Source organism: Citrus clementina, unplaced genomic scaffold (genome assembly GCF_000493195.1).
Source record: "Citrus clementina cultivar Clemenules unplaced genomic scaffold, Citrus_clementina_v1.0 scaffold_2, whole genome shotgun sequence".
In the NCBI taxonomy this organism is placed as follows: Eukaryota; Viridiplantae; Streptophyta; class Magnoliopsida; order Sapindales; family Rutaceae; genus Citrus; species Citrus x clementina.
In genome coordinates this window covers 35,545,979-35,570,577 of record NW_006262688.1, presented here as the reverse complement: position 1 = coordinate 35,570,577, position 24,599 = coordinate 35,545,979, and the positions used below count along the sequence as shown (strand labels likewise).

General features: G+C 36.2%; 4 protein-coding genes across 15 annotated transcripts in view; 3 read left to right on the top strand and 1 right to left on the bottom strand.

Annotated features, from left to right (window-relative positions):
• The window catches only part of LOC18050692 (lysine-specific demethylase JMJ25), a 9,467-nt gene extending 2,926 nt beyond the window's left edge, over positions 1-6,541 (top strand). For 3 of the 7 annotated variants that reach the window (XM_024190319.1, XM_024190315.1, XM_024190314.1), the window contains 12 exons: positions 816-1,405; positions 1,526-1,644; positions 1,750-1,849; positions 2,453-2,585; positions 2,664-2,727; positions 2,823-3,522; positions 3,981-4,310; positions 5,022-5,432; positions 5,515-5,587; positions 5,677-5,762; positions 5,859-5,978; positions 6,102-6,541. In XM_024190319.1, the coding sequence (XP_024046087.1) occupies positions 821-1,405; positions 1,526-1,644; positions 1,750-1,849; positions 2,453-2,585; positions 2,664-2,727; positions 2,823-3,522; positions 3,981-4,310; positions 5,022-5,432; positions 5,515-5,587; positions 5,677-5,762; positions 5,859-5,978; positions 6,102-6,176 (2,796 nt within the window). In that variant the 5' untranslated portion in view covers positions 816-820 and the 3' untranslated portion in view covers positions 6,177-6,541. Of the gene's footprint in view, positions 1-67; positions 405-815; positions 1,406-1,525; positions 1,645-1,749; positions 1,850-2,452; positions 2,586-2,663; positions 2,728-2,822; positions 3,523-3,980; positions 4,311-5,021; positions 5,433-5,514; positions 5,588-5,676; positions 5,763-5,858; positions 5,979-6,101 lie in introns of those variants that run through there. The other 4 variants (XM_024190318.1, XM_024190317.1, XM_024190316.1 and 1 more) reach the window with 4 other exon arrangements.
• A 1,306-nt stretch (positions 6,542-7,847) lies between these two features.
• On the top strand, positions 7,848-14,236 carry LOC18050482 (leucine--tRNA ligase, chloroplastic/mitochondrial). 2 transcript variants are annotated; one of them, XM_006449719.2, is made up of 20 exons: positions 7,848-8,288; positions 8,605-8,749; positions 8,845-8,901; positions 8,981-9,100; positions 9,185-9,289; positions 9,415-9,638; positions 9,768-9,834; positions 9,920-10,074; positions 10,302-10,566; positions 10,678-10,872; positions 11,212-11,291; positions 11,537-11,599; positions 11,764-11,845; positions 12,171-12,248; positions 12,318-12,419; positions 12,541-12,713; positions 12,815-12,992; positions 13,169-13,246; positions 13,359-13,490; positions 13,658-14,236. In XM_006449719.2, exons 1-20 carry the CDS (start codon positions 7,975-7,977, stop codon positions 13,898-13,900), a joined length of 2,856 nt encoding a protein of 951 aa, XP_006449782.1. In that variant the 5' UTR covers positions 7,848-7,974; the 3' UTR covers positions 13,901-14,236. The 2 variants fall into 2 exon arrangements, with proteins under 2 accessions (XP_006449782.1, XP_024046912.1); XM_024191144.1 differs by lacking the exon at positions 12,171-12,248.
• Positions 14,237-14,550: 314 nt separating this feature from the next.
• LOC18050481 lies at positions 14,551-18,981 on the top strand. 5 transcript variants are annotated; one of them, XM_006449716.2, is made up of 11 exons: positions 14,551-14,897; positions 14,991-15,247; positions 15,345-15,461; positions 15,749-15,849; positions 15,969-16,040; positions 16,217-16,298; positions 17,078-17,158; positions 17,464-17,505; positions 17,743-17,802; positions 18,000-18,140; positions 18,397-18,981. In XM_006449716.2, exons 2-11 carry the CDS (start codon positions 14,999-15,001, stop codon positions 18,574-18,576), a joined length of 1,125 nt encoding a protein of 374 aa, XP_006449779.1. In that variant the 5' UTR covers positions 14,551-14,897; positions 14,991-14,998; the 3' UTR covers positions 18,577-18,981. The 5 variants fall into 5 exon arrangements, 4 of the variants coding, with proteins under 4 accessions (XP_006449779.1, XP_024045820.1, XP_024045819.1 ...); XM_024190052.1 differs by lacking the exon at positions 18,397-18,981 and adding an exon at positions 17,289-17,343 and having other exon boundaries at positions 18,000-18,091; XR_002907022.1 differs by lacking the exons at positions 18,000-18,140; positions 18,397-18,981 and adding an exon at positions 17,289-17,381 and having other exon boundaries at positions 17,743-17,792.
• A 2,141-nt stretch (positions 18,982-21,122) lies between these two features.
• LOC18050479 (pyridoxal phosphate homeostasis protein) lies at positions 21,123-24,083 on the bottom strand. The gene is made up of 7 exons (XM_006449714.2): positions 23,685-24,083; positions 23,460-23,526; positions 22,750-22,796; positions 22,433-22,520; positions 21,994-22,127; positions 21,768-21,866; positions 21,123-21,298 (listed from the first exon to the last, which is right to left on the bottom strand). The coding sequence occupies exons 1-7, from the start codon at positions 23,982-23,984 to the stop codon at positions 21,224-21,226; spliced, it is 810 nt and encodes a 269-aa protein (XP_006449777.1). The 5' UTR covers positions 23,985-24,083; the 3' UTR covers positions 21,123-21,223.
• Between the last annotated feature and the right edge of the window lie 516 nt (positions 24,084-24,599).

Sequence of the window (24,599 nt, the reverse complement as noted above, 5' to 3'; positions counted from 1 at the left end):
GGGAGTTTTTAAAAATTACCCGTAATAAAACCAACAAAATGCCCATTAAGGGCTCTAAAGTCAAAATTAGGGAAGCGCCAAGTCCCCGCATTGTTTGATAAACTTCACTGACACCGACTTGTTTCCGACCTCTTCTCACTCACTATTCTGTATTTGGAATTGGAATCAAAATAAAACCGAAAAAGAAAAACAAGGGCCTGCACTGACAACTCACAAAGATCTTTCATTCTATTTTCTCCCTCTGACAAAACTCTTTTCCTCTTTCTTTCCTTCTGATTATCTTTCTCAACAGAAAGAAAGCTTATACCAGTTAACCAATTTGTCTTTGTTATCTTCGGTTTCCGCAAACGACGACGTTCGCGTTTATTCTTTCATTCATGTCTCAATTATTGGCTTCGAGAAAGGTTGACTATCTCAACGGAATTATATCATTATTATTTTCGCTGCATTTAATGTAAAATCGTTTTCATTTTTTTTGTTTTCAATTTTTCTCGATGTGATTTTTTGTTATTGATTTGCATTGACTTTGGGTCAACCCCTGTGTTTGGTGCGCTTGATTGATTATCAATATCAAAATGCAGCTATGTAGAGTTTGTTCATTTTAATAAAAAGGAAAATCTAATATCTTCTAATCATGTGGGCGGAGTTTTGAAGTTTTAGTGTGTTCGGCTTTGGGGCTGTTTGTTTCCTGGGAAATTGTTTCTGGAGAATGAAATTAACGTCCTTTTTGTGGCATGACTAATGATCTGCCTGCTGCTGGTAGTTTGGCAATGAAATTAGGAGATATTAAATTTGCTTTTGAATTGCATCTGCAGTGAGAATGGCTGCTACGATCGCAAAGCGACAAGGGCTAGACCGTTACTCTGATGATAAAATGCGGAGAATCCGAGGAACCTCAGATATATCGTGGCAGAGGAGAGGGGTTTCAAAGGTGTTAGACCGTGAAAATATGAAGGATATAGCCCAGGAGAAAGAAAAGGAAAGACACGTTTTGCAGGCATCCTCGGGAGCTAAGAAGCCGAGAGTGAATCAAGATTTTGGATTCTCGGATAGTACGAGAATTCCTAAGAAGCCTCGTAGTGCCCTCAACAGGAAAGTTAGTTACGAAAATGGAGATGAAGATGAAGTGTTAGGCAAGAGAACAAGTCTGGAAGTTGAAATGTCGGAGGAATTGGATTATGATGCTGAAGAAATTGCTCTGATTAGAATCAGAGAACGTCGGAGATCTAGAAGGCTGGAACCAGACGGTGCAATGATCAAAACAAATCCTCATAAGGGGAGGCAGAAAATTGATTCTGCGAATAGTTCTTCTTGTTCTTCATCATCGACATCTTCTAGCTCTTCCGATTCAGTTCTGAAGAGTAATAGTAATAGCAATGGCAGATGCACTGCAAGAAATGTAAAGGTTATGTTTCTATTATTTCTTTTCCTCCTACAATTGTATAGTTGGATGATTTTTTTCTTGAAGAGAACTTTTGTCCATTTTTTTTGGGACTCAACTGTGTAGAATTTTTGCTTGAAGCAGCAGGAAAAAGAATTAGAACGCATTAAATGTCACCAGTGTATGAAAAGTGAACGGAAATATGTTGTTCCTTGCGGCAAATGTAGAACCAAAGTGTACTGTATCCAGTGTATCAAGCAATGGTAAAGTTTTAGCTAAAAGAAATTTTATCTTCTTTCCTTTTGTTTCAAAGCATAAGGAATTCTTTTACTCCATTTTTTTTTTTTTAATTTTTTGGTTTCCAATAGGTATCCTAAGATGTCAGAATTAGACGTAGCAGAAATATGCCCATTTTGCCGTAGAAATTGCAACTGCAGTGTATGCTTGCACACAAGTGGGTTCATTGAGGTTTGTATTAGTTATATCTCTTCTTTTTCTTACATTTCTTCTCTAGTGCTGTAGTCGTTTATGAAGCCATGACAGACTTTCCATTAGTCATTCCACAACAAAAAAGAAACTGCACCAGTTCAGTCACATTGAAGTAAGCCATCTGGTTATGATGAAGTCTGAGTGATTGTTTCCCATCTTGAGACAGCGAGTTCTTGACAATAGATTTTTCTCAAGTTTTTGTATTTTAAATTTTCACCAGCCATAGTTTGTCCTTAAAAAGAAATGAAATCCTGACTCAGAGTGGCAATTTTCATCTTCATGTTTCATCACCTTCTTTGAGAATTTGCTTGTCAGACGTAATATTTGTATAGTTTCTCTATTAGATCACAAGTAGAAGCCCTTTATAGTCAGTTTTTATGCTTACCATAGAAGGTTCTGCTAGTTTTATTGGGTTATTTTACAAACTGGGTTTAGATGTTTTGTTTTCGACTAGTTAATTCCACTGTTTGCTTGAGGTTACCTTTATTGATGGTTGTGAGTTAGTGAACTGTCTTACTTATAAAGCCATTGGTATTAAATTTTATCTTCTAACGATTATGTATGTCTATTTCCCAACTTCAGACATCAAAGATAAACATGACTGATTGCGAAAAGGTTGAGCATCTAAGTTACTTGATGGTGTCACTCCTCCCTTTTCTAAGACAAATATGTGAGGAACAAACTCAGGAAATAGAGTTTGAGGCTAGCATTCAAAGTAAGTAATTTTCCAATTGGAGTATGATTGTTTGTGAAAATTTATTTCAATGCTAAAAATGGTTTTTCTAATTTGTAGGGGTGCATTCTTCAAAGGTTGGTGTATCAGAGACTCTTTGTGGCAATGATGAGCGTGTGTATTGGTAAGCATCTTACTCTACCAGAAACTATAGTCTTATGCAGTTGGTTCTGTCATTTTCTAAGATCTTACTGGTTAATATTGTTGGTCTTTAAGCAGCAACCATTGTGCAACTTCAATTATCGATCTTCATCGGAGCTGCCCTAAGTGTTCCTATGAGCTCTGTCTCACTTGTTGTAAAGAAATTCGTGAAGGAAGGCTTTCAGGCCGTGCTGAAATGAAGTTTCAATACGTCAACAGAGGCTATGGTTACATGCATGGTGGGGATCCTCTACCAGAATCATGCCTCCATCAAACTCCTGATGATCATGTTGAGCCATCAGTTATGTGGAGTGCTGATGACAATGGAACTATTTCATGCCCTCCAACTGAAATGGGTGGTTGTGGTGATTGTGTGTTGGAGCTCACGCGTATTCTTCCAGATAGATGGATTTCAGATTTGGAAAAGGAGGCTAGAGATTTAGTGCTGATTTTAGACAATAAATTAACAAATTTGAGGCAGAACCGTGCTGAAACAGGCACAGATATGTTATGTAAAGCAGCTTCTAGAGAAGGATCTGATGACAACTTATTGTACTGTCCAGATTCAACAAAAATCCAGGAGGACGAAGAGCTTTTCCGCTTTCAAAAGCACTGGATTAAAGGTGAACCAGTTATTGTTCGCAATGTTCTTGACAAGGTGACTGGTTTGAGTTGGGAGCCAATGGTTATGTGGCGTGCATTATGTGAAAATGTAGATTCAGAAGTTAGTTCTATGATGTCAGAAGTGAAGGCTATTGATTGCTTGGCTTCTTGTGAGGTTTAGTTCTATTATTCCTCTCCATATTTATTTTAAATTTATCAGCTATGAAATTTTGGTGTAATGAATCTGCATTCCATGATGAGCAAACGAATCTTCATCCCCAATATATGTATGTGCGTGTGTGTGTTACCTTTTCGGAAAGGATCTGCAATGCTATTTGTAGAACAGTTTTTTTTTTGTTCCTTTTCCAGAACACTGTTCACACTTTTTTTCATGTCACTCAAAACATGTCTGCACATCATCTGAGCAGCATGTTCATTTCTTTTTTTAAATTTAATATCTGCACAAAATTCTCAGTTTAATAGCTATCTGCAGAAATCTTCAGATTCTTTATCATGCAACATCATTTTCTTATGATTTCTAGGTGCAAATTCGTCTAGAGTTTTGAATGATGAACAGTTTCTCTTTTCTTTATCAAGCGTTTATTTTGAATGCCAAGTTTGTCATAAACACAGGTGGAGATCAGTACTCGGCAGTTTTTTAAAGGTTATACACAAGGGAGAACATATGATAACTTTTGGCCGGAGATGCTCAAGCTAAAGGACTGGCCTCCATCTGACAAGTTTGAAGATCTTATGCCACGCCATTGTGATGAGTTTATAAGTGCATTGCCATTTCAAGAGTACAGTGATCCTAGGGCAGGTATCCTGAACCTTGCAGTTAAGCTTCCATCTGGTGTCTTGAAACCAGACTTGGGTCCTAAAACATATATTGCTTATGGAGTTGCTGAAGAGCTTGGAAGAGGGGACTCTGTAACAAAGCTGCATTGTGACATGTCAGATGCGGTATGTCTCAAATGTTTCTTCTTTGTAGCTTTTCTCTGAAATGGTAAGAACTTTGTTCATTGCTGATCTTTTCTTAAATAAAGAGCCATGTTTGATTCTATTTCTTTCTCTTTCCAGAAACTCTTAGCATTTGATTTCCTGCTTGTTTTGATGTAAAGCAGTTGTTTAAATATTCAGATGCAATGCATTTACATAATGTGCAAAATAAACAGAAAATTATATGTTTTGCATTTTAGACTACTTCTAGAATGCATTGCACTTACTTAATGTGAAAAAAAGAATGATATCAGAATAAGCAGGAAATCATGCTATGCGTGGGTACTTGTGGGCAGAAGATTCTATATATCGAAGGTGGTGGTTTTAAGTTGAAACTTATACAGGAAGATAATCTGATGGCACTGCGATAACTTCAAAAATAGTGATTAATGATCGATCAGTCGATGTCCATTTCTGGAGCAAACAAGGTTGTGGGCTTTTATCATTAACTTTCAATTTGGGGGTCCAAATTGCATGATGGGCAATATGTGGACCCCAATGTTATTGTCCTGGTTTAAGGAACATACAGGTTTGTGCTATTCAAAGGTTGGAAGTTCCCAAATAGAATCTACTTTATGCCTAGTGATGCTAGAATTTACAACCTCTTTTAACCTTTCTTCGACTACTTTCTTCTTTACGGATTTGTGTTATTCAATTATTTGTTGATGGTTGTAGGTGAACATTTTGACGCATACAGAAGAAGTGTTGTTAACTGAAGAGCAGCACTCTGCAGTTGAAAGATTGAAGAAGGAACATAGAGCACAGGACCTGAAAGAAAATCTTGTACGGGATGGAATGGATGAAAGCATTGAGGAACCCAACAGTGATAATAACAAAGAAGATACGGATGTCTCAGAAATCAATGATTCAGAGCTGCTCCCCTCAGGAATTAGAGGAGAGTTCAAAATGTCCAGAGATGAGATGCAAGGGACTGCATTTACTTGTCCTCATTCGGAAGGGACAATGGTGGAATCAGGTGGCGCTCTGTGGGACATTTTTAGGAGGCAGGATGTTCCCAAGTTAGAGGCATATCTAAGAAAGCACTTCAAAGAATTCAGACACGTCTATTGTTCACCAGTAGAACAGGTTATTAGTGAAAAATCAGAACTTTGCTTTAACATGTCAGATGGGCTAATTTTTCTAACAAGTTATGCTCTTTTTTTATTAGGTCATTCATCCAATTCATGACCAGTGTTTTTATTTAAGTTCAGAGCACAAAAAGAAGTTGAAAGAAGAATTTGGTTAGTACATAATAATCCAATGACAATTTGTTTAACTAACAACTGCAAAATTACTTGAGCTTTTGACATATTTGTTATTCATTTTCAAGGAGTTGAGCCATGGACATTTGAACAAAAACTTGGAGAGGCTGTATTTATTCCGGCAGGATGCCCGCACCAAGTTAGGAATCTCAAGGTAAGAAATTCCTCATAATTTTCCTCCTTGGTTTTGCCTTTCTCAATACACGAACAACTTGGTCTTGCTTATCGTATTCATTTCATTTGCATGCAGTCGTGTACGAAAGTTGCTGTGGACTTCGTCTCCCCAGAAAATGTCGACGAATGCCTTCGTCTAACCAAGGAGTTCAGACTTCTTCCAAAGAACCACAGAGCCAGAGAAGATAAACTTGAAGTATACCTTGTTTTCATAAAACGAAAATGCTATGTGCATGAGATATCTTCTTTCGTATTTATTTTACTAACCCACATTTTTTTTTAATTCTTTCTTCCTTGTACCTCTGTGTTTCTTGAGCAGATCCAGAAAATGATACTTTATGCAGTTGCGCAAGCAATTAAAGACGCAAACAGTTTGATACCTGCTTTGAATTGAATCCTGTCCCATGGAAATGGAAGCTACTCTCCCATTCACTGCCAAAGTCACTCTCGCATTCATGGACCTTCAGAAGTCAGAACATTGACAAAATTTGTAACATTTTTGTTTTAGTTTTCACAGATAACAGAAGCATCGACCTGAGGCCGCTGCATTTTCGATTTTTCATTTAACAAGGTGGAATCATTGGAATTTTTGTCGGTCCTAATAAAATTTCAGCCGGTTGGCTTGTTGTGTATGCATGGAGACTAGAGTTATACATAGAGAGAGAGAGTATAACGTAACATTTTTGTTGAGACTCCTTGATTTGGCTGTTTATTACTTGAATATCGTGCTCTTACAAATAAATACATTTTTACGTAACAGATCGTAAAAGATTGTCGTTAAAAAAAAAAGGGAAAATCATTTATTTAGTCTTTCAAATTCCAATATTTTTTTCCCCTCTTATGTTTAAAGCGCATGGCATGCTATGGCGGTGGTAATAATTTATTATCAGTGTTTTAATTCCGTACTTTTTTTTTTTGTTAATCTTATTAAAAATGTTATAGCTTATAATAATCAATCTCTTTGTTCAATTGCTGAAAATCAAAACTTGGTTCATAAGTATGGCAAGAAAATCAAGATATTACTGGATGCTTACTAAGCAATTCAGCCTACGCCTACTATGATGAAAAATCTTGCGAGAGGAGAATGGAGTTTTATAACAATCACAATGTCGTGATCGTGGTAATGAGAAAAATAAATTTACTGCTATTAATAATAGTTTATGTCATCGTCGTCATCTATATCATCAAATCTCCAATGTGATGCATTTGCATTTAGCATTATTGTTAATGTAAGAATTGAGATTGGGTTCGTCGAGTCAATTGTCAAATTAAATGCTATGAATGGAGTAGTAATTTGGGTTATTATCGTTTCACTATTTTTAAATTTATAAAATACCAAATGATTAAAAAAATTTATTTCTTATCATTTTATCATTATAACTTCACAAAATCTTTTATTTTATTATTCTTTTCGTCCAAACAGTTAGTTAACCAATTAGTTTATTAGTAAAATATCAATTTTATTTTTTATGATAAATACACAAATAGCGGTATCAAATCATAGATAAAAAATTATCTTATGCCCTTAGATCTACAAATAAGAGTTTTAACCATAAATTTATAAATAACCCTGAATTTAATATAACTATAAAAGCAGCGAATACAAAAAATCCTGGATATTTTTGTTAATAAAAACACACAATCAATACTCCAATTTTAAAAAAAAAAAACACTTAAAGCTTGTTAATTAATACTTCTAATTTAAGTGTCTTTTCTTAGAATAGGTTCTGCACTTTTTTACCAAAAATATTTAGGGGTATTTTTATCAGTTTATTATTTTTATACTTATAATAAATTCAGAGTTATTTATAAATTTATGGTTAAACTATTAATCAACGACTAAGGATATAATTATAATTTTATATTTATTATTTGATCTTCTATTATTATAAAGATAATATTAGTATTTTACTATTCAACTAACTGTCTTAAAAAAAAAATTAAAGATTTTATAAAATTATAGTAATAAAATAACAAAAAATAATATTTTTTTATAATTACTTAATATTTTATAACTTTTGATGTATTGAAATAATATTTTTCAGAGGACGGACACTTACCCTTCAAGGCGTTAACGGCCAACAAACAAAAGAGTGCATAAACAAATAAACAATGATAATAAGTAGTGGCATTATCTCCACTTGAATCCACCACCGCCGTCCACGCTTTAACTCGATGCCCGGGTAGAAAATATGAACACACAAATTCACATCCAATTTCTTCCTCAATCCTTTTCTTTTCAAAAACAGTGTACAAGTTTTACTGTTGTAAAGAGACCCAGTTGGTTCAATTCTTGTTCTTCTAGTGGGGGTATAGTTAGGTGCTCTGTGAATGAAATTGAAGAGCAGAAGCAAAAGCAGCAAGTGGTGAAGAGGGCATATCCATTTCACGAGATTGAACCAAAATGGCAGAGTTATTGGCAAAACAATCGAACGTTTAGAACCCCGGATGAAATTGACACCTCTAAGCCCAAGTTCTATGTTCTTGACATGTTCCCTTATCCCAGGTCCCTCTCTTTCTCTTCTCTTCTTTTGTATTTGTTGAAGAATGAATATAGCCAATTAAGACTTCTGAAATGGCAATTCCCATTTATGGTTGGTTTTTTATATCATGCAAATGCAGTCACTGATGAGTTTCTTCTTCTATATTATTATATCATCGGTATGCTAAAATACTGAGGTTATGGTTATTGTTGCTGAGTTGTTTTGTTGTATTTATTCTGGAATGATAAGTTTCAGTGACGTCTTTTGAATTTTCGGTAGTCTGATTTTCACAACCCACTAAACTTCCTTTGTTTGAGTGGATTTTTTGGGTTGTTGCAGCGGAGCCGGTTTACATGTAGGCCATCCACTGGGATATACTGCTACCGATATTCTTGCAAGGCTAAAACGTATGCAAGGTTACAATGTCTTGCATCCAATGGGATGGGATGCATTTGGCTTGCCTGCTGAGCAATATGCAATTGAGGTCTCCCTTGCAATTATTTTGTACTATGTGGTTTTCATATTAGTGTGTTTTTGTGGTAGTTAGTGTAATTCTGTAATTGGTTGCATTATTTGCAGACGGGAACCCACCCAAAAATCACAACTTTGAGGAACATTAATCGCTTTCGCACCCAGGTAATTTCATTTCGCTGTTTTCTATAAGTTACACATACACGTGGCTGATGCCTTTATGTGGAGAAATGCTTATTTGTAGCTCAAATCATTGGGTTTCTCGTATGACTGGAACCGTGAGATCTCCACAATAGAACCAGCTTATTATAAATGGACTCAGTGGATCTTTCTTCAGCTATTAAAGAGAGGATTGGCCTATCAGGTGTTGTATCATAAGTAGTTCACATATTAATCTGTTTTATTTGACAAGAAACCTGGCACGATGATTCACTTAATTTCAATTCAGGCTGAAGTGCCTGTCAATTGGTGTCCTGCTCTTGGCACGGTCTTAGCAAATGAGGAAGTGGTCGATGGTGTGAGTGAGCGAGGGGATCATCCAGTAATAAGAAAGGTACACTGGTTAGGTGATTTTTCATGTTTTCTAATTCATGTGTCCTAGTTATGGTAATTCTTCTCTTATTCCTATTATTTGAATTACCTCATAATTTTACAGTGTAATTTTTTATTACCAAGCAGCCAATGCGGCAATGGATGCTCAAGATTACCGAATATGCTGATCGTCTTCTTGACGATTTAGATGACCTTGACTGGCCCGAAAGTGTAAAGGAAATGCAAAGGAACTGGATAGGGAGGTCAGAAGGGGCTGAGATGGACTTTCGTGTTCTTGACAGTGATGGTCAGGAAAGAGACATAAAAATTACTGTTTATACTACCAGGCCTGATACCATCTTTGGGGCAACGTGAGCGTCTCACACCTTGCATTTATTTTCTAGGTTTGAATAATTGATTGCATAATATGTACCTAATTGTTCTCTAGATAAAAATTGTCCTTGGATTATGATTTATTTTCATCAAATTTTCTTATGCAGATATTTAGTTGTGGCACCAGAGCATCCCTTGTTATCATCATTAGTGTCCACAACACAGAGCCAAAATGTACATTCCACTCTTTACTTACTCACTTTTGTCTGAAAGGTTTTATGTCCATTGGGAAATTGGTGACAATGATTCTTGACCACAGGTAGAGGAATATAAAAACCTTGCCTCAAGAAAGAGTGACCTCGAGAGGACTGAGCTTCAGAAAGAAAAAACCGGGGTCTTTAGTGGTTGTTATGCAAGAAATCCAGCCAGTGGGGAAGCAATCCCAATATGGGTTGCAGATTATGTTTTAGGAAGGTGTGTTTAAGTTTATATTCTGTTTCTTAGGTTCTTTGTCGCTGTTTCTCAGTTGACATCTGCATACATGCATAAATTGAGACATACCACTTGTATTTCTTGTTTAAAAAGTGAAGTGTATTTACCATACATTTTAATTGTTATGGAAATTCTTTTGTTGATCACTCATAGATGTTCATAGGTTCGTATCAATATGAGTGAAGTATGTTAATTTTGGTTTGGTGCAGTTATGGAACAGGAGCAATTATGGCTGTGCCTGCTCATGACACCCGTGACCATGAGTTTGCTTTAAAGTTTGATATTTCAATTCATTCCGTTGTGATGCCAGATGACGAAAGTAGCAGTCAATCTGAGAAGGCTTATAGTGGTGAAGGTCTCATTGTGAATTCATCAAATTTGATCTCAGGGCTTGATATCAATGGCTTGTCATGCCAAGAAGCTACTTCAAAAGTCATTGAGTGGGCTGAGAAGACTGGAAATGGAAAGAAAAAGGTGCTTTTTCTCTATTTATCTGAACCATCAGATTCAAGGCAGTGATTGAGGTGATTAATTGTCATCATCTTTGATACTTTTGTTTTAATATGCACGGATTATCTTTTTCAGGTGAACTACAAGCTGAGGGACTGGCTTTTTGCTCGGCAACGTTATTGGGGGGAACCTATTCCTGTCGTATTCTTGGATGGTACTGGTGAGACTGTTCCACTTCATGAAGCTGAACTGCCTCTTACCCTTCCTGAGTTGGATGATTTCACTCCCACTGGTACAGGGGAACCCCCATTGTCAAAAGTGGTGTCTTGGGTATTTCGTCTTCCTCTGTTCGCAATTTTTCATAACTTGTGGCTCCAGTTGATTGGTGCTCCTGAACATCTTTAAAATAATGTTTATCACAAAATGCATAACAATTTTACCTATTAGTTTAAAATATGAATCATCAGCTCTCTAAAGTTCTCAATTTACTGACAAAGGATTGTGATTTCTAGCTATTTAAATATACTGTGTTTATTTAACTTCCAATGTAATCTATTAATCAAAACAAATGGTTTCCTACTGGAGGTTAATCTGTTCATATATTGAGAAGGGATGGGGAAAAAGAGCCTTGTTAACATTTTTTCGTATACTTTTGTGGTTCATTTTCAGGTTCAAACCACAGAGCATTCATCTGGAAAACCTGCTAGACGAGAAACAAGCACTATGCCACAGTGGGCTGGTTCCTGCTGGTAATTGGGGTTGATACCGCCTTCAGTGGTCAAAGTTTATTAGTCAACATTTTTATATTAGCTGTTTTTTAGTTACCACATTTTTGTATTAACTGCTTTTTAGTTAAGCGGTGATGTTGTCATTAATTCTTTACTTTTTCTGATGTCTGGATACTGGAACTAATACTTTTCCAACCACTGATAATGTCTGAACAATTTCTCTGAAATTTGGGGTCCTATAAATCTTCCTATCTATCTCTGTTCAGGTACTATTTGAGATTTATGGATCCAAAAAATTCCAAAGAATTAGTGGATAGGACAAAAGAAAGGTAACAGCAGCTTTTGCTAATTCAAAAATTTTCCCTTAATATTACTTAACTGGTGATTTATCTTGGACTTTCCTTGACCTCTAAAATGATCAAAATCATTTTTCTTTGTTTGTACTGTGTCTCATTTTAGTTTCTTATCTTTCCCAAATATATTTGAACTGCAGGTACTGGAGCCCCGTGGATGTGTATGTTGGAGGTGCTGAACATGCAGTTCTTCATTTACTTTATGCTAGATTCTGGCACAAGGTTTGTACTAGTCTCCTGTTTTATCTATGGCATTTGTTGCTAAAGGTTCTTCACCAGTGATCGTTGTTGTCAATTCATCTATCTACCCTTACCGGTTATGATCACTGCAGTTATTTTTCCTTGTTATGTTAGATAATTGTATCATTGATGTGCTTGCATAAGGCAACCTTAGTCAATTGTAATGCTGACGAATAAACTATAGCGAGCTCTAGTAAAGCGTGTAGTAACCAAAACTGACAAAGAGGTTCCTACAACGAATGAACAAGCTGTCTAATTTTATTATTCATGTTGCGAGATTCTCTTATGCATTCTGATCTTATTTCAGGTTCTCTATGACATTGGTGTGGTGTCAACCAAAGAGCCCTTCAAGTGTGTAATAAACCAGGGGATTATTCTGGGGGAAGTAAGAATAGCTATATGTGCTTGCGTAGGACATAAATCATTATTGGATTTCTGATGTTTTGACTTGCAGGTGCAATACATGGTTTGTAAAGATGTGGATGGAAGCTATATATCTGCAGACTCAACTGATACATTGGGTGAATATGAGCAGGAGAGCATTCCTGAGGAGAAAGTATGTGCTTTTAGAAGTGACAGTATATTTTTCTTTTTCATATATATGTGTATGCTGTCATTGATGATGGATCATATTACATATTGGTTGTTTTTGACAAAAGCTCATTTTATGGATGCAGGTCATGAAGTCCGGGGATTTCTTTGTAATGAAAGACAATCCTAACATCCGTTTAATAGCTCGTGCGCACAAAATGAGTAAAAGTAGGGGAAATGTTGTGAATCCAGATGATGTTGTTACTGAATGTGGTGCTGATTCTCTTCGTTTATATGAAATGTTCATGGGGCCATTTAGGTATTATTGTTTAGTATCATTAGTGGTTTAACTGTTCAGTGTTTAGAATAAAAGGCATTAACAAAGATATTTTCTTGCCTTGTTTTGCATTGTGCTTCCAGAGACTCCAAAACCTGGAATACTAGTGGTATTGAAGGTGTCCACCGATTTTTGGGAAGGACGTGGAGGTTGATTGTAGGTTCATCCTTGCCTGATGGCACTTTCAAAGGTGGCACTGTGGTAAATGATGATGAACCTACCTTAGAACAACTGTGTACTCTGCATAAATGCATAGCAAAGGTATAATAGAAGTTATGGCTTGAACTGGGCATCTCTATTACTGTATTTATTGCATTATAATGAACATATAAGTAGCATGGAATGGCGATTGGGTGCTTCGTTTCATTTAAGAGATTCCTCGTATCACAGTGATATGCAATAGAAAACCTTTGGATCGTGTACATTTTATTTTGCAGGTGACAGAAGAAATTGAAGGGACAAGGTTCAACACTGGTATTTCAGCAATGATGGAGTTCATTAATGCAGCATATAAGGTTTAATTTTTGTTATTATGAACTTTTATACTACTTGATGGGTTGAAGAACACTTCTTTCCACTTTTGCTCATGAAGTGTGTGATCTGTAGTTTGCTTTTTGATGTTTTCAGTGGGAGAAACACCCAAGAAAAATCATTGAACCATTCATTTTGTTGCTGGCGCCTTATGCGCCTCACATGTCTGAAGAACTTTGGTTTCGCTTGGGACACTCAAATTCTTTAGCATATGAGTCCTTTCCCAAGGTAAAATTTTGTCTCCTGGTATTATATCTTGCATTTTTGTGTTCTCAAATTGATGGAGCTGTTACCAAGATGATAGGTGGAAATTGAATGTCATTGAATTCTGGTTATCCAGAAAATGAAACCATACATAACACAGACTTTTCTTTCATCTGTTAAAATATTTTCAGGCAAATCCTGATTACTTGAAGGACTCGACCATTGTGCTACCGATTCAGATTAATGGCAAGACCAGGGGTACCATTCAGGTTGAAGAAGGATGTTCCGAGGAGGAAGCTTTCAAACTAGCTTCCCTGGATGAGAAACTTTCCAAGTTTCTGGATGGGAAATCAATCAAAAAAAGAATATATGTTCCTGGAAGGATCTTGAATGTAATTATGGACCGTCAAAACATCAAGGCAAGCGTCCGATAATTGCTTCAGATAATAGCACAACAGCTTATAGTAACATTGTTCCTGCCCAATTCAGCATCCCCATGCACGCATGCAATATGCATTTTCAGCCTGTGACCTCAATGGGAGAAAGAAAACAAGATGAACAAGTCATTTTTTCATCAAAAAGAGTATGCCGGCTTGCCAAGTCAACACGGTTCCTCATCAATTACTTGATTTTAATCAATTCAAATAATACTGTAAATCTCAGTAATCTAGAAATGCAATGTTTATTGTGTATGATCATCATTGACGCATTTTGTTCATTTGAATTTTGAATGTATTACGTCCCCAGTGATTTTTGTAGTTACAGTACAGAGCGCATCAATTTAATTTTAAATTATACAATTTGCGAAGCCACCATTATTTAAATTTCCGAAGCTGTAAATATAAATAAATAATTATGAGTAACTAATCTTTCTTTCCTCTCAAGTAAAATAGAGGAAATTGAGCGTTTAAAGATTTTGAAACGTACATCATCATCATCATTCATCAATGCGTAAGTATCAAATTTATCCTCCTGGTTTGTTGAAAAAAAAAAAAGAAAAAAGTGATAAATTTACCACTTGTCTGAAATCTGTCCCTATCAGTACCGTCAAGTAACGATCAAGTTTCATGTAAACGTGGCGGCAATTGAATCAATGTGGAAAAAAAAAAATGTAATCTTTGGTCAATCTGCACAAAAAGCCTATCAATCAGTCTCACTCACGTCACGGCGCATCAACGCTGTCATTCAATTATAACCTCACAAGTCACCGCTGCCGTCCATTCATCAACCTATTCATTCCATAATCACCTTCGCCGCCCACCATCAAGAAACGTCACCGTTTCTTTTCGCTCTTCTTCTGTTTGTTTCTTTCCTTTACTTGAGGCCCGCGGGCGACGCTGTTCCAGTTCCCACTATTTTTTAATTCATAAAACGACAGCGCAGAGCCGCAGATGCTCTTCTCTTTCTTTCGTCCTACACAATCCCTTCAATGTAAATTATCTTCGTACACATACTCAATTAATTATTAAAATTTTCATTTCTTTTTAAATATAAAAAAAAATCATTTTGGTTGTGATTTTGAAGGAGGAAGTATGACGAAGAAAGCCGCGCCAAAAGTGGGGCGCCACGTGCTCTGGTTCAGCTGGAAGCTGGTGACCTTCTTCTGCATCGCTTTTTCTCTCGTAGCTCTTTTCCGGCTCCACCTTCGGTACGATATCTCGTCGTCTGCTGTTTCTCGCACGAGATCGCGGATTCATTACGATGGCCCCGCCAAGATCGCCTTTCTCTTCCTCGCTCGCCGTGAGCTGCCGCTCGACTTTCTCTGGGGAAGCTTCTTCGAGGTCTCTAATTATTTATTAATTAATTAAAATGAAACGAAGAGAACTATTTTTTTTTTCAACGACAAAATGAACTTCTGAACTGGTTTGGTCGGTGCAGATTGCTGACGTGGAGAATTTTTCGATTTTTATACACTCGGCGCCGGGTTTTGTGTTCGATGAGTTAACGACGAGGTCAAAGTTCTTTTACGGTCGTCAGTTGAGTAATAGCATTCAGGTGATTATGGTATAAACTAGAATAAAATAAGTTAATTAATTAATAAACTTCATTCTTTTCCTTAAGATTAGTTTTTCTATTATGAAATTTTAACTACTTTTTGCTATTTTTGGTAAATATATTAACTTTCCTCAACATCTAGGCTTGGTGTAATTATTAATCATTAATAAAGGACAAATTTTAGTATCCATAAAAAGGACAATTGATGGATTTTATGCTTCAATCTTGAATGAGTCGATGATGATTTCTTGGAGCTGAAGAAATGATGTGATGAAGATGTCTTACAGGTAGCATGGGGAGAATCCAGTATGATTGCAGCGGAGAGATTGTTACTTGAAGCTGCTTTGGAAGATCCGGCAAATCAAAGATTTGTGCTTCTCTCTGACAGGTGGTTTTTCCATAAGATTTAGAGCAAATGATTTGATTGTGATTGGCACCATGTGTGTTCTTGAAGAACAGTTGTTTTGCTGATGGTTATTTATTAGATTTTCTCTCTCTGTGTTGCAGTTGTGTACCCATCTACAACTTTAGCTATGTGTACAAGTATCTAATGGCTTCTCCGAGGAGTTTTGTGGACAGGTAGATGGAGAGCTTTGAATTTTGAGGCGCCATGCACGATTGCTTTGCAAAAATGCTTAAATATCAATTGGAAATGTTATATCAGGATCAGTATTTAGTCATTTTAAGTGGTTTGTAAGTGTTTTTAATCTAATAAATACTAAGGTGAAACTTTTATTGTTACTCGGTATTTGTAGTTTTCTGGATAGAAAGGAAAGCCGCTACAACCCAAAGATGTCACCTACCATACCAAAGGGAAAATGGCGGAAGGGCTCTCAGGTTATCTATTGCATCCCATCCTCTCTTAACTTGTCCATAGTTAGTTGTCATACACATCATTTTAAGTCAGCCTGGTGTATGCAAATAGTTTTCTCACCTTTGTATTGAGCTTAACACTTTGACTCCTTGTTTGTGTGCACGATAACTTGCTTGACTGGAATCAGAATGTTAGGAGGGTTAGTGTAAGGAGGCGTTTGTCCCTTTTTTTTCTTTTTTTTTCTAACCTCCTGAAATTTGAATGGTTCTGAATTTTTTCCGAAGTCTAAATGAGTTTGAATGCGAATATCTAAATGACATATTTGTTTTCTTTTTTTAAATATCTAAATATAAATGGCACCTTGTTTGTTTTTATAAATTTTTAAAAAAAAACTTAAACATGGTTACTTAAAATTTATGTCCTTGTAAATCAAAACCAAAAAAAAAAAGAAATTAAGTTTTATAATTTAAGAAATAAATATATTTTATAGAGATATTTATGGAATATAATATTTATTTTTCATTTAGACTTTTTTTATTCAGATAAAAGTTACAATAGTTTACTTTTTCTATTTGGGTATAAATGTTTGAAAATCAAATATAAGTTTAAAAAAAGAGCAAATTTTGAAAAAAGCCTGAAATTAATAAAATTTCATACTTCAAACATATAATAAACAAGCCTTATGTCACTAATGAATCATCAATGTCATCTTTTTAATTAAAATTTCTTCAAGGGTAGGATATGCATTTGTATTTCTACCTAGGCATCATTCATGATCTGAACTAAATTGATTTTGTTGCAGTGGATCACTTTAATTCGGAGACATGCAGAAGTCATTGTTGATGATGAGATTATTTTTCCAGTCTTTAAGAAGTTTTGCAAGGTATGCAGTTAAGCAGTTTTCTGTCTTAATCTTTCATAGATTAGTATTAATCACTACTTTCAGCTAATAATCACTCTGTTAATGTAAAATGGCACTTACAATTATTACTGCTGTTGATTGGTTTTTCTAGGTTGGCATGCCTGTCAAACTATCTGTCAGTGTCACTGACCCCTCACTAGTCCCAAGAAAGTGAACATTTTTTAGTCAACATTATTTTTTCTAAGTGGGTAGTGGTTTACAGTGTAAAAAGTATAGACCTTTTTCTGGATCAAACAAGAAATCATTCACATGTTTTCTCCTTGCAGCGACGCCCGGCTTTAGATGCACGCAAGGGAAAGATGAATATGGTAAGTGATATTCTATCCCTGATTTCTTTTTTATTGTGAAGGGCAGTGTTCCATAAATTGTGACAGTCATTTTGCTTTTATGATAATATGTAGTGAGATTATATTCATCAGAGAGTTTCATTACTGCTGAAGTTCTCAAAGCAAAGGCTAAATGCTTACAGTGATCTATATTTTTTCCCCCTTTAAAGCGATTGAAAAGCTTTTCTGATTTGGGTGCACTGTTCATGATAAATGCAGAAACTTCAAAAGCAGCACAACTGTATTCCTGATGAACACTACGTGCAGACACTGCTTGCAGTAAGTAACCATTCATGTTTCATTTTTTCCTTCCATTTTTCTTATTGTTCTCAGTTTGTTGCGTGATTCTTCCTGGCATGATTTTCTTGTGATCTCTCTTCTTCTCTGTTCCTGTGTAAGTATTATGAAACCTTTCTTTTCGAGTATATAGCTTTTTATGGATGGTATCTTTTCTGATTGGTTATATTTTCTGTTAGATGAGTGAGCTTGAAGGTGAGCTTGAACGTCGAACATTGACCTATACACAGTGGAACCTGTCTACAACGGGGAATCAAAATTGGCATCCATTGACATTCAGCTATGCAAATGCGGGCCCTCAACAGATCAAGGAAATAAAGGTTGTTGACTTCTCTTGCTTTTACATTGTGAAAGATGGATATCAAGATGAATATTGTGATATATAATTGATGAGCATCCCATCACATAGTGCCTATTTTGGCACCCTAGAAATATTGTGTGTTTATTTATTTATTTTTTCTTTTTCAGTCTGTTGTTTTGTGTGTTTTATCTTTCCATTAAGTTTATCCTGTGCTGTTTTGAAGGGGGAAAACATGATGTTACTGTTTTCATTATTTGTTATGTTCAATTGAACAGAGCATCAACCATGTATACTACGAAACAGAATTCCGGACAGAATGGTGTAGGAGTAATTCCACCCTTGTTCCTTGCTTTCTATTTGCACGAAAGTTTTCTCGTGGGGCTGCCATGCGCCTTTTGAGTGAAGGGATTGTTGGGACGTTTGATACCTCAACATTACTAGACCACTCCTCATGATCTGTGATTGTTAATCATCTCTGACTGCACTCTTTTAACTGTTAACTGACCTACTTCAATACACAATCCGGAGAGTGAGCAGGTTGCTCATTGAAGCTTGACATGATACACACCAGCCTATATGCAGAACAAATTTTGATACTTAGACAATCAAAACAGAGCCGACAGTTTTTTAGATATACGTTAACGGTTAGGACAGCAGCAATTTGAATCCCTTCACTACCAGCCTCCTGCCCAGAGATTTTACCAAGAGTTGATCTAATTGTAAGCTTGCAGCCCTCTGTTCCAACATTTTCTGCTATATTTCATTATGTTTTACGTAGTAAGTTATTTCTTATGATTTGTTTTGATGTACTTACGGGATGCAGAGAATTTACCCAAAATAATCTCCATAATTTCTTAATATTCTAGTAGTTATTATTGTAGGAGCCTTTTTTTTTTCCTCCCCTTTTCGTTTGGGTTTTTTTATTGGTACCAAAATGGCAAATACAATTTGTGGTTTGAAATCGAATTATTGGGTTACTTAAATGTGATGGACAATATTTAGGTAATTCAATAATATTGTTGTTGGGGAAGAGACTGGTGCTATACATTTCCTCTTTTGAATCGGTCGCATATCCTCCTAAATCCACCATTGGATTTAGTAAGAACGCTTTTGGCAGATTAACCGAACGAAGGCGGATGAGAAAACCTGGAAAAAAAAATAGTTATGATCAGTAGCAAAGAGAATCAGTACCGGTTATCCAAAGTCAAGGGTGTCGCGTCATTGGGCACGACCGTGAGATTTGTCAGCGGAGCTTACTGAAGTTTATGTAGAAGTTCAAAGGCAAGATTGATCATCATCCGGTCTCCTGAATGTACTTCTGCATCATTTAATCTGCTCGCTATGTTTACGCAATGTCCAGCGCCTAGCGTATGTGCACCTGAAGCAATGAATTAGTCCAAAAGTGTGAATTCATGTGAGAGTGAGGGTGAGAGGTTAAAGAACACTTTTTAACAAAATTGACCCCTAAATTAGTTCATCGCCTAAGATGGCGACTGACTCTTTGAGCTTCACTCCTTTCACACATGAAGGTATGAAGTAATTCATCAACTGTTATTCCTGGAAAGGGAAAATGAAGGTGAGCTAGTTGGTGACTGCTAGTGGTGGATTCTTTTCTTCCAAGTGGAATCTGGATATCAGGTCCTCCTGAGAGTGCTACTGGTTCCTCGGCAGCTAAAACAATAATATCTGCACAAGATACCTGCGCCGGACACAGCCTCAAGTATATTTTTTATATATTGGATCTTTTCTCGATTTCTTATACCAAAGTTCCTCAAGGAAACCATTTCAGATTCATCGTTCAAGCCTTGATCAGAATAAAAAAGGATTGACGCATCACAACCCTGCCGCATCATAACATGCATGCTAATTAAATTTAAACGCCATAGGCAATCGAATTCGAAGCAGTAATTTACCTGGACTTGGCAGTCGTAAAACATGAGCCTAAGTAAAGCAGCGGGTGCTGTTGCATCCGTCGACAAGATGCCTAACACCTATTTCTTCACTATTGCCTCCAAGTTTGGACATGAAATTTGCAGTAATCGTGAACAAGTTGAGCTTCACATACACCCACCATTAGTGCTGCTAAAAGAGGCAGTGCAGAACAACTTCCCGTTCTCTCTCTCTCTCTCTCTCTTCCGATTTCCCCTCACATGCACAATTGTTTGTCTGTATCTGTCCGTATGTATATGGCAGCTTCATTGCCCCTGCATGGCACTTCATACTCTTATCTACAATTTAATTCGGCAAGTACTTCGACATGTGACAACTGCTGAGTAAGGCAGACAACCTCTTTACTCAAGTTGGGCCAAACCCAACTGCAAGAAGATTACGAATGCCTTAGCAAGCCAACTTGTATTATTTGAGCATCACTACCAGTACCAGATGGGTCTAGCAGTTTAATTAGGCTATAGCCTAAGCACCTTTTCCAAAATTTCCTCTCAGGTTGTATCTTGCATGTCCTTGCACACTTCCACTGCAGGATTCTTCTGTGCACATATTTGCTCAGTCGCTAAATTAACCACACATCATTTAATTAGATGCACGTGGTCGTTGACAATTTTCAAATTAACTACACATCATTTAATTAGATGCATGTGGTCGTTGACAATTTTCAGCGTTATCAACCACAAAGAAAGGAGAGTTACTCCTCAAAGGAAAGAACCAAGCAATGAAGAGTCTGCTTTTAGGATTGATTAACAGTTGACACAGAATTAACGACTTACATAGACAAATTAATTAGTAAAAGGCATAGGTACTGCAATAACCGCGTTCAATGAGCTTCAATCTTTACATAGTAAATCAATTTTGAAATTGCTCTGTTAAATTTGAGTAAAAATTTCAGATATAAACATACAATTTTTGTAGTTTGGACCCATCAGCGCAATATAAGAAGAATCCTAGGCTCTGATGAATAACCCATCATTATGAAGGGATCAACAAGTATAACCCCCAAAAATCATCATTCAAGAGTGAAAAGAAATACTACAGCATCAAAAGAACAAGTGCATAAAAAATATGATTAATCTACTATACTCTAGTTTCAGTACATTAAGATAAATACATAACAATAGCCAACGTTTTCAGAACAGGTGAAAAAAAAGTTTAGTTCTTCGGCGGATATTCCCTTGCACCAAATATTGTGGATCCAATCCTGACATTGGTGCTCCCCATTTCAATCTGCAAAGCAGTGAGTGTGTCAAGAGCTGCATAACTGGACTAAGCAAAACAAATCAGGCATTCATGTATTGTAAACATTAAAACATAAAATAGGCAACATTGAAACATGAGTTCATATTGACCTTTATGAATTGACACAACTTCCATCAAATAAAGAAAATAACCTTAAAACTCTTTCAATAGAAACTTTGCTCCTTCAGAAAATGCCAGTGACAGTAGTTAGTGCGCGGCATTGTGGACAAGGGCAGCAACCAATTGCCAACACATGTAACCTTTTTTTTTTTTTCCCTCCCTTTTCCACACCCAGTTAGCACAAGTACTTAGTTCTTGTGAATGTCATTGGAGAAAATTGCAGTGAGATTTTTTAACAAGTTCAGTTCCAAAGTAAAATTGTTTTCATCATTATACTGCAAGACATAATACGTAAAACTAGTTGTCTGTTTTAAGCCAACAGTAGAGTATTTCTTACAGCAAGCTCGAAATCACCAGACATTCCCATAGACAGATCACATTGCTCTTCTGGTATTCCAAGAGCCTTGCATACCTCACTTCTGCATTTCGCTAATGTCTGGTTGCAAAACACAATTCTCTATCAGATATCTTAAGTGGAAAAAAGCACATAGAAGAAAAGAAAAAGTGAATGGGAGAGTGAGGAGGGGGTTGGTTGGGGAATGATATCAAAATCAGACCACTACCTTGAAGTTCTCCGGGGTTGACGTGTAATCTGGCATCCCAATTGTCATTAGGCCACAAAACTCAAGATTCGGACAGTTTTGACTAACATGTTTCACAAGTTCCAGACACCCTGAAGGCTCAACTCCAGATTTTGCTGCAACATAGCAGAAATCAAGCATTGCCTCAAAAATATCACAAGTAGCAGATCAGAACCACTTAATTCAGTAAAATGCATGACATGAACGGTTATTCATGTAAAAAGTGATAAAATATTTTCTTGAATAAACTATAACCTCTAATTTTTACAAATTTGAAAGACAAAAGGTTATATCATCGATAAGCAACTATGACTCCATGAGCATTTGATGCAGCACTCTCCATCTACAATAGAGGTTCACAAGTCAAATGTCTGCACCTGTTAAAAATAATGACAGTTTAAGGGTTAATAAACAAACTTACATTCTTCTCCACTGGTATTCACTTGAACCAAGACTTTTAAACGCTTCTTTCCCATGGTTTCAACCATACGATTAAGACGACCTGCAATCTGCAGAACACAAAAAGGCTTAGTGAAACAGAAAGAGGGGCACCACTAGCCAAATTGCTCAGTTGACTGATCGTGACAACAAATTATGATGCATCTCTTGCTATGTACTCAAATCTCTAAAAGTTGAGCGGAAGAGCCAACGAAAGGCAACCATAAAAATTCTTTGCTTAAGTTGAGTCCAAATTACATCAAAGTTATAAATATAACTAAAACTGGAGCAAGTGTTTACCTTCTCGTCGTCCAAACTTTCTACCATTGCCAGGTTAGGCACACCAGCTGCAAAACAGTAGATGAGTTTTAAATCAGACATCATATTTTATTCTCTCATGAATTTGAGATAAAGTTGTGCGACACAAAATGCAGATGCAATTAGATTTGACTTTTAATCAAGAAAAGGTTGTCCATGAATATCACCTCAAACAAGAAAAGGGGAGACAAAGTTGCATTAATCAATGATCAAATGATAGCAAAATTAACTGAAGAATTCCTAACAAGTCAATCTATCTGTTTGGGATTTAGATGCTATGATTTTCAATCCACAACTATTGTGAAATAAAATCACTATTTGTCAAATATAAATGGGTGGGTGGTTCATAAACATTAGCTACCAACTAGCAAGTAGATGTGGGTGACTACAAACGCTAAACAGCTGTGCTTTCAAATTAAAGCAGAAACACAAAAGTACCCTAAAGCATGCACTGTACAAAGCAGTTCTATTTTGTCAGTAACAACTAACAAGAACACAGTGTTTTTCAGTTTTGCTTCAACCTCACTTAGCACACATCTGACTTAACAAGAGTGACCCAACTTGATACATTCATAACAAAATGTTAAAGCTGGTCTCTAATTTCCGTTTCTGTTTCTCCTACTCAGGCATATCCCATGGCAATAATACAAATGTGAACAATTAAAATAGAGACAAAGCGAAATAATCATTACCCAATAAAGGTTTCACTTTATTGCTCTGCAGGTTCCCAATGAAATGCCATTCTATATCATCTGGAAGCTGCACGTTTAAACCCAGACAACAAAGTCAAACACTTTCATTATAAACAATCACACAAGACACTGATGACACAACATCAAAACGAACCGTTTAGCTTAATACGTAGTTATATCTTTTGGAAAAAAAAAAAAAGCAGAGAGAGCAGAAAAGAGAGGGACCTGAGCCGCCTTTTCCACTATTTCTTGAACGTAGTTTTCACCGAAACATCGGTGACCGGCCTCATAAACCTGACGGATTACTGAGACCGGTTTGGTTTTGCTGACAGCGACGATTCGAATCCGGTCCGGCGGGCGACCGGATCTCTCGGCGGCTTGGTGGACCCGTTGGATCACGGACCGAAGCGCCGTCGCTGCAACGCCATCTGTGGCGGCAGACGCAGCCATGGTTTCTGCTTCTACTTGTTCGTTGATATGATTCTCTCTCCTCTTGCGCTCTTCTTCATGTTCCTGATTCTTCATCACCCATTCACTTGTGTTGTTGCTTTTCTAGTACCGCTCATTTTCACTGACACATGGCAGAAAACCGTGTGGAAATGAGCACAGCCATGTCATTATTTTCCAGGGCAAAATAACATTTAAGGTCCCTAATATTTAGTATAATAGTAATGAATAAAATGTTTTTCAGTTTTAGATAAATATTCACATCCCACCTAATCTTTTACATTTTATTAAAAATACACTAATTTTTTTTTTTTTTTTTACTTTTCGCCTGAAGTTTACAAAATTTATAAGGGAGATTGCCAATTTCTCTTCTACAGTAATTAATATATACTATTTTTTCTCTTATTATTTTTATAATGGCCAAAAACCCTCATGATAGCATAAGTTTACAATATTACCCTTATTTTCAACTACTCTTTTATTTATATTTATTATAAATTAAATAAATCACATAAATAGAAACTAAATAAAAAATTAAGCATTAAAAATAAGAAATATATGTTTTGATATGAGCAAAAAAATTAATAATAAAATTTTTTTCTTGTACTTATTTAATTTGTGAAAATTTTCTTATAATAAATATATAAGAAAATTATTACAAAATGATAAAAAAATTATTATAAGAAAACTTGA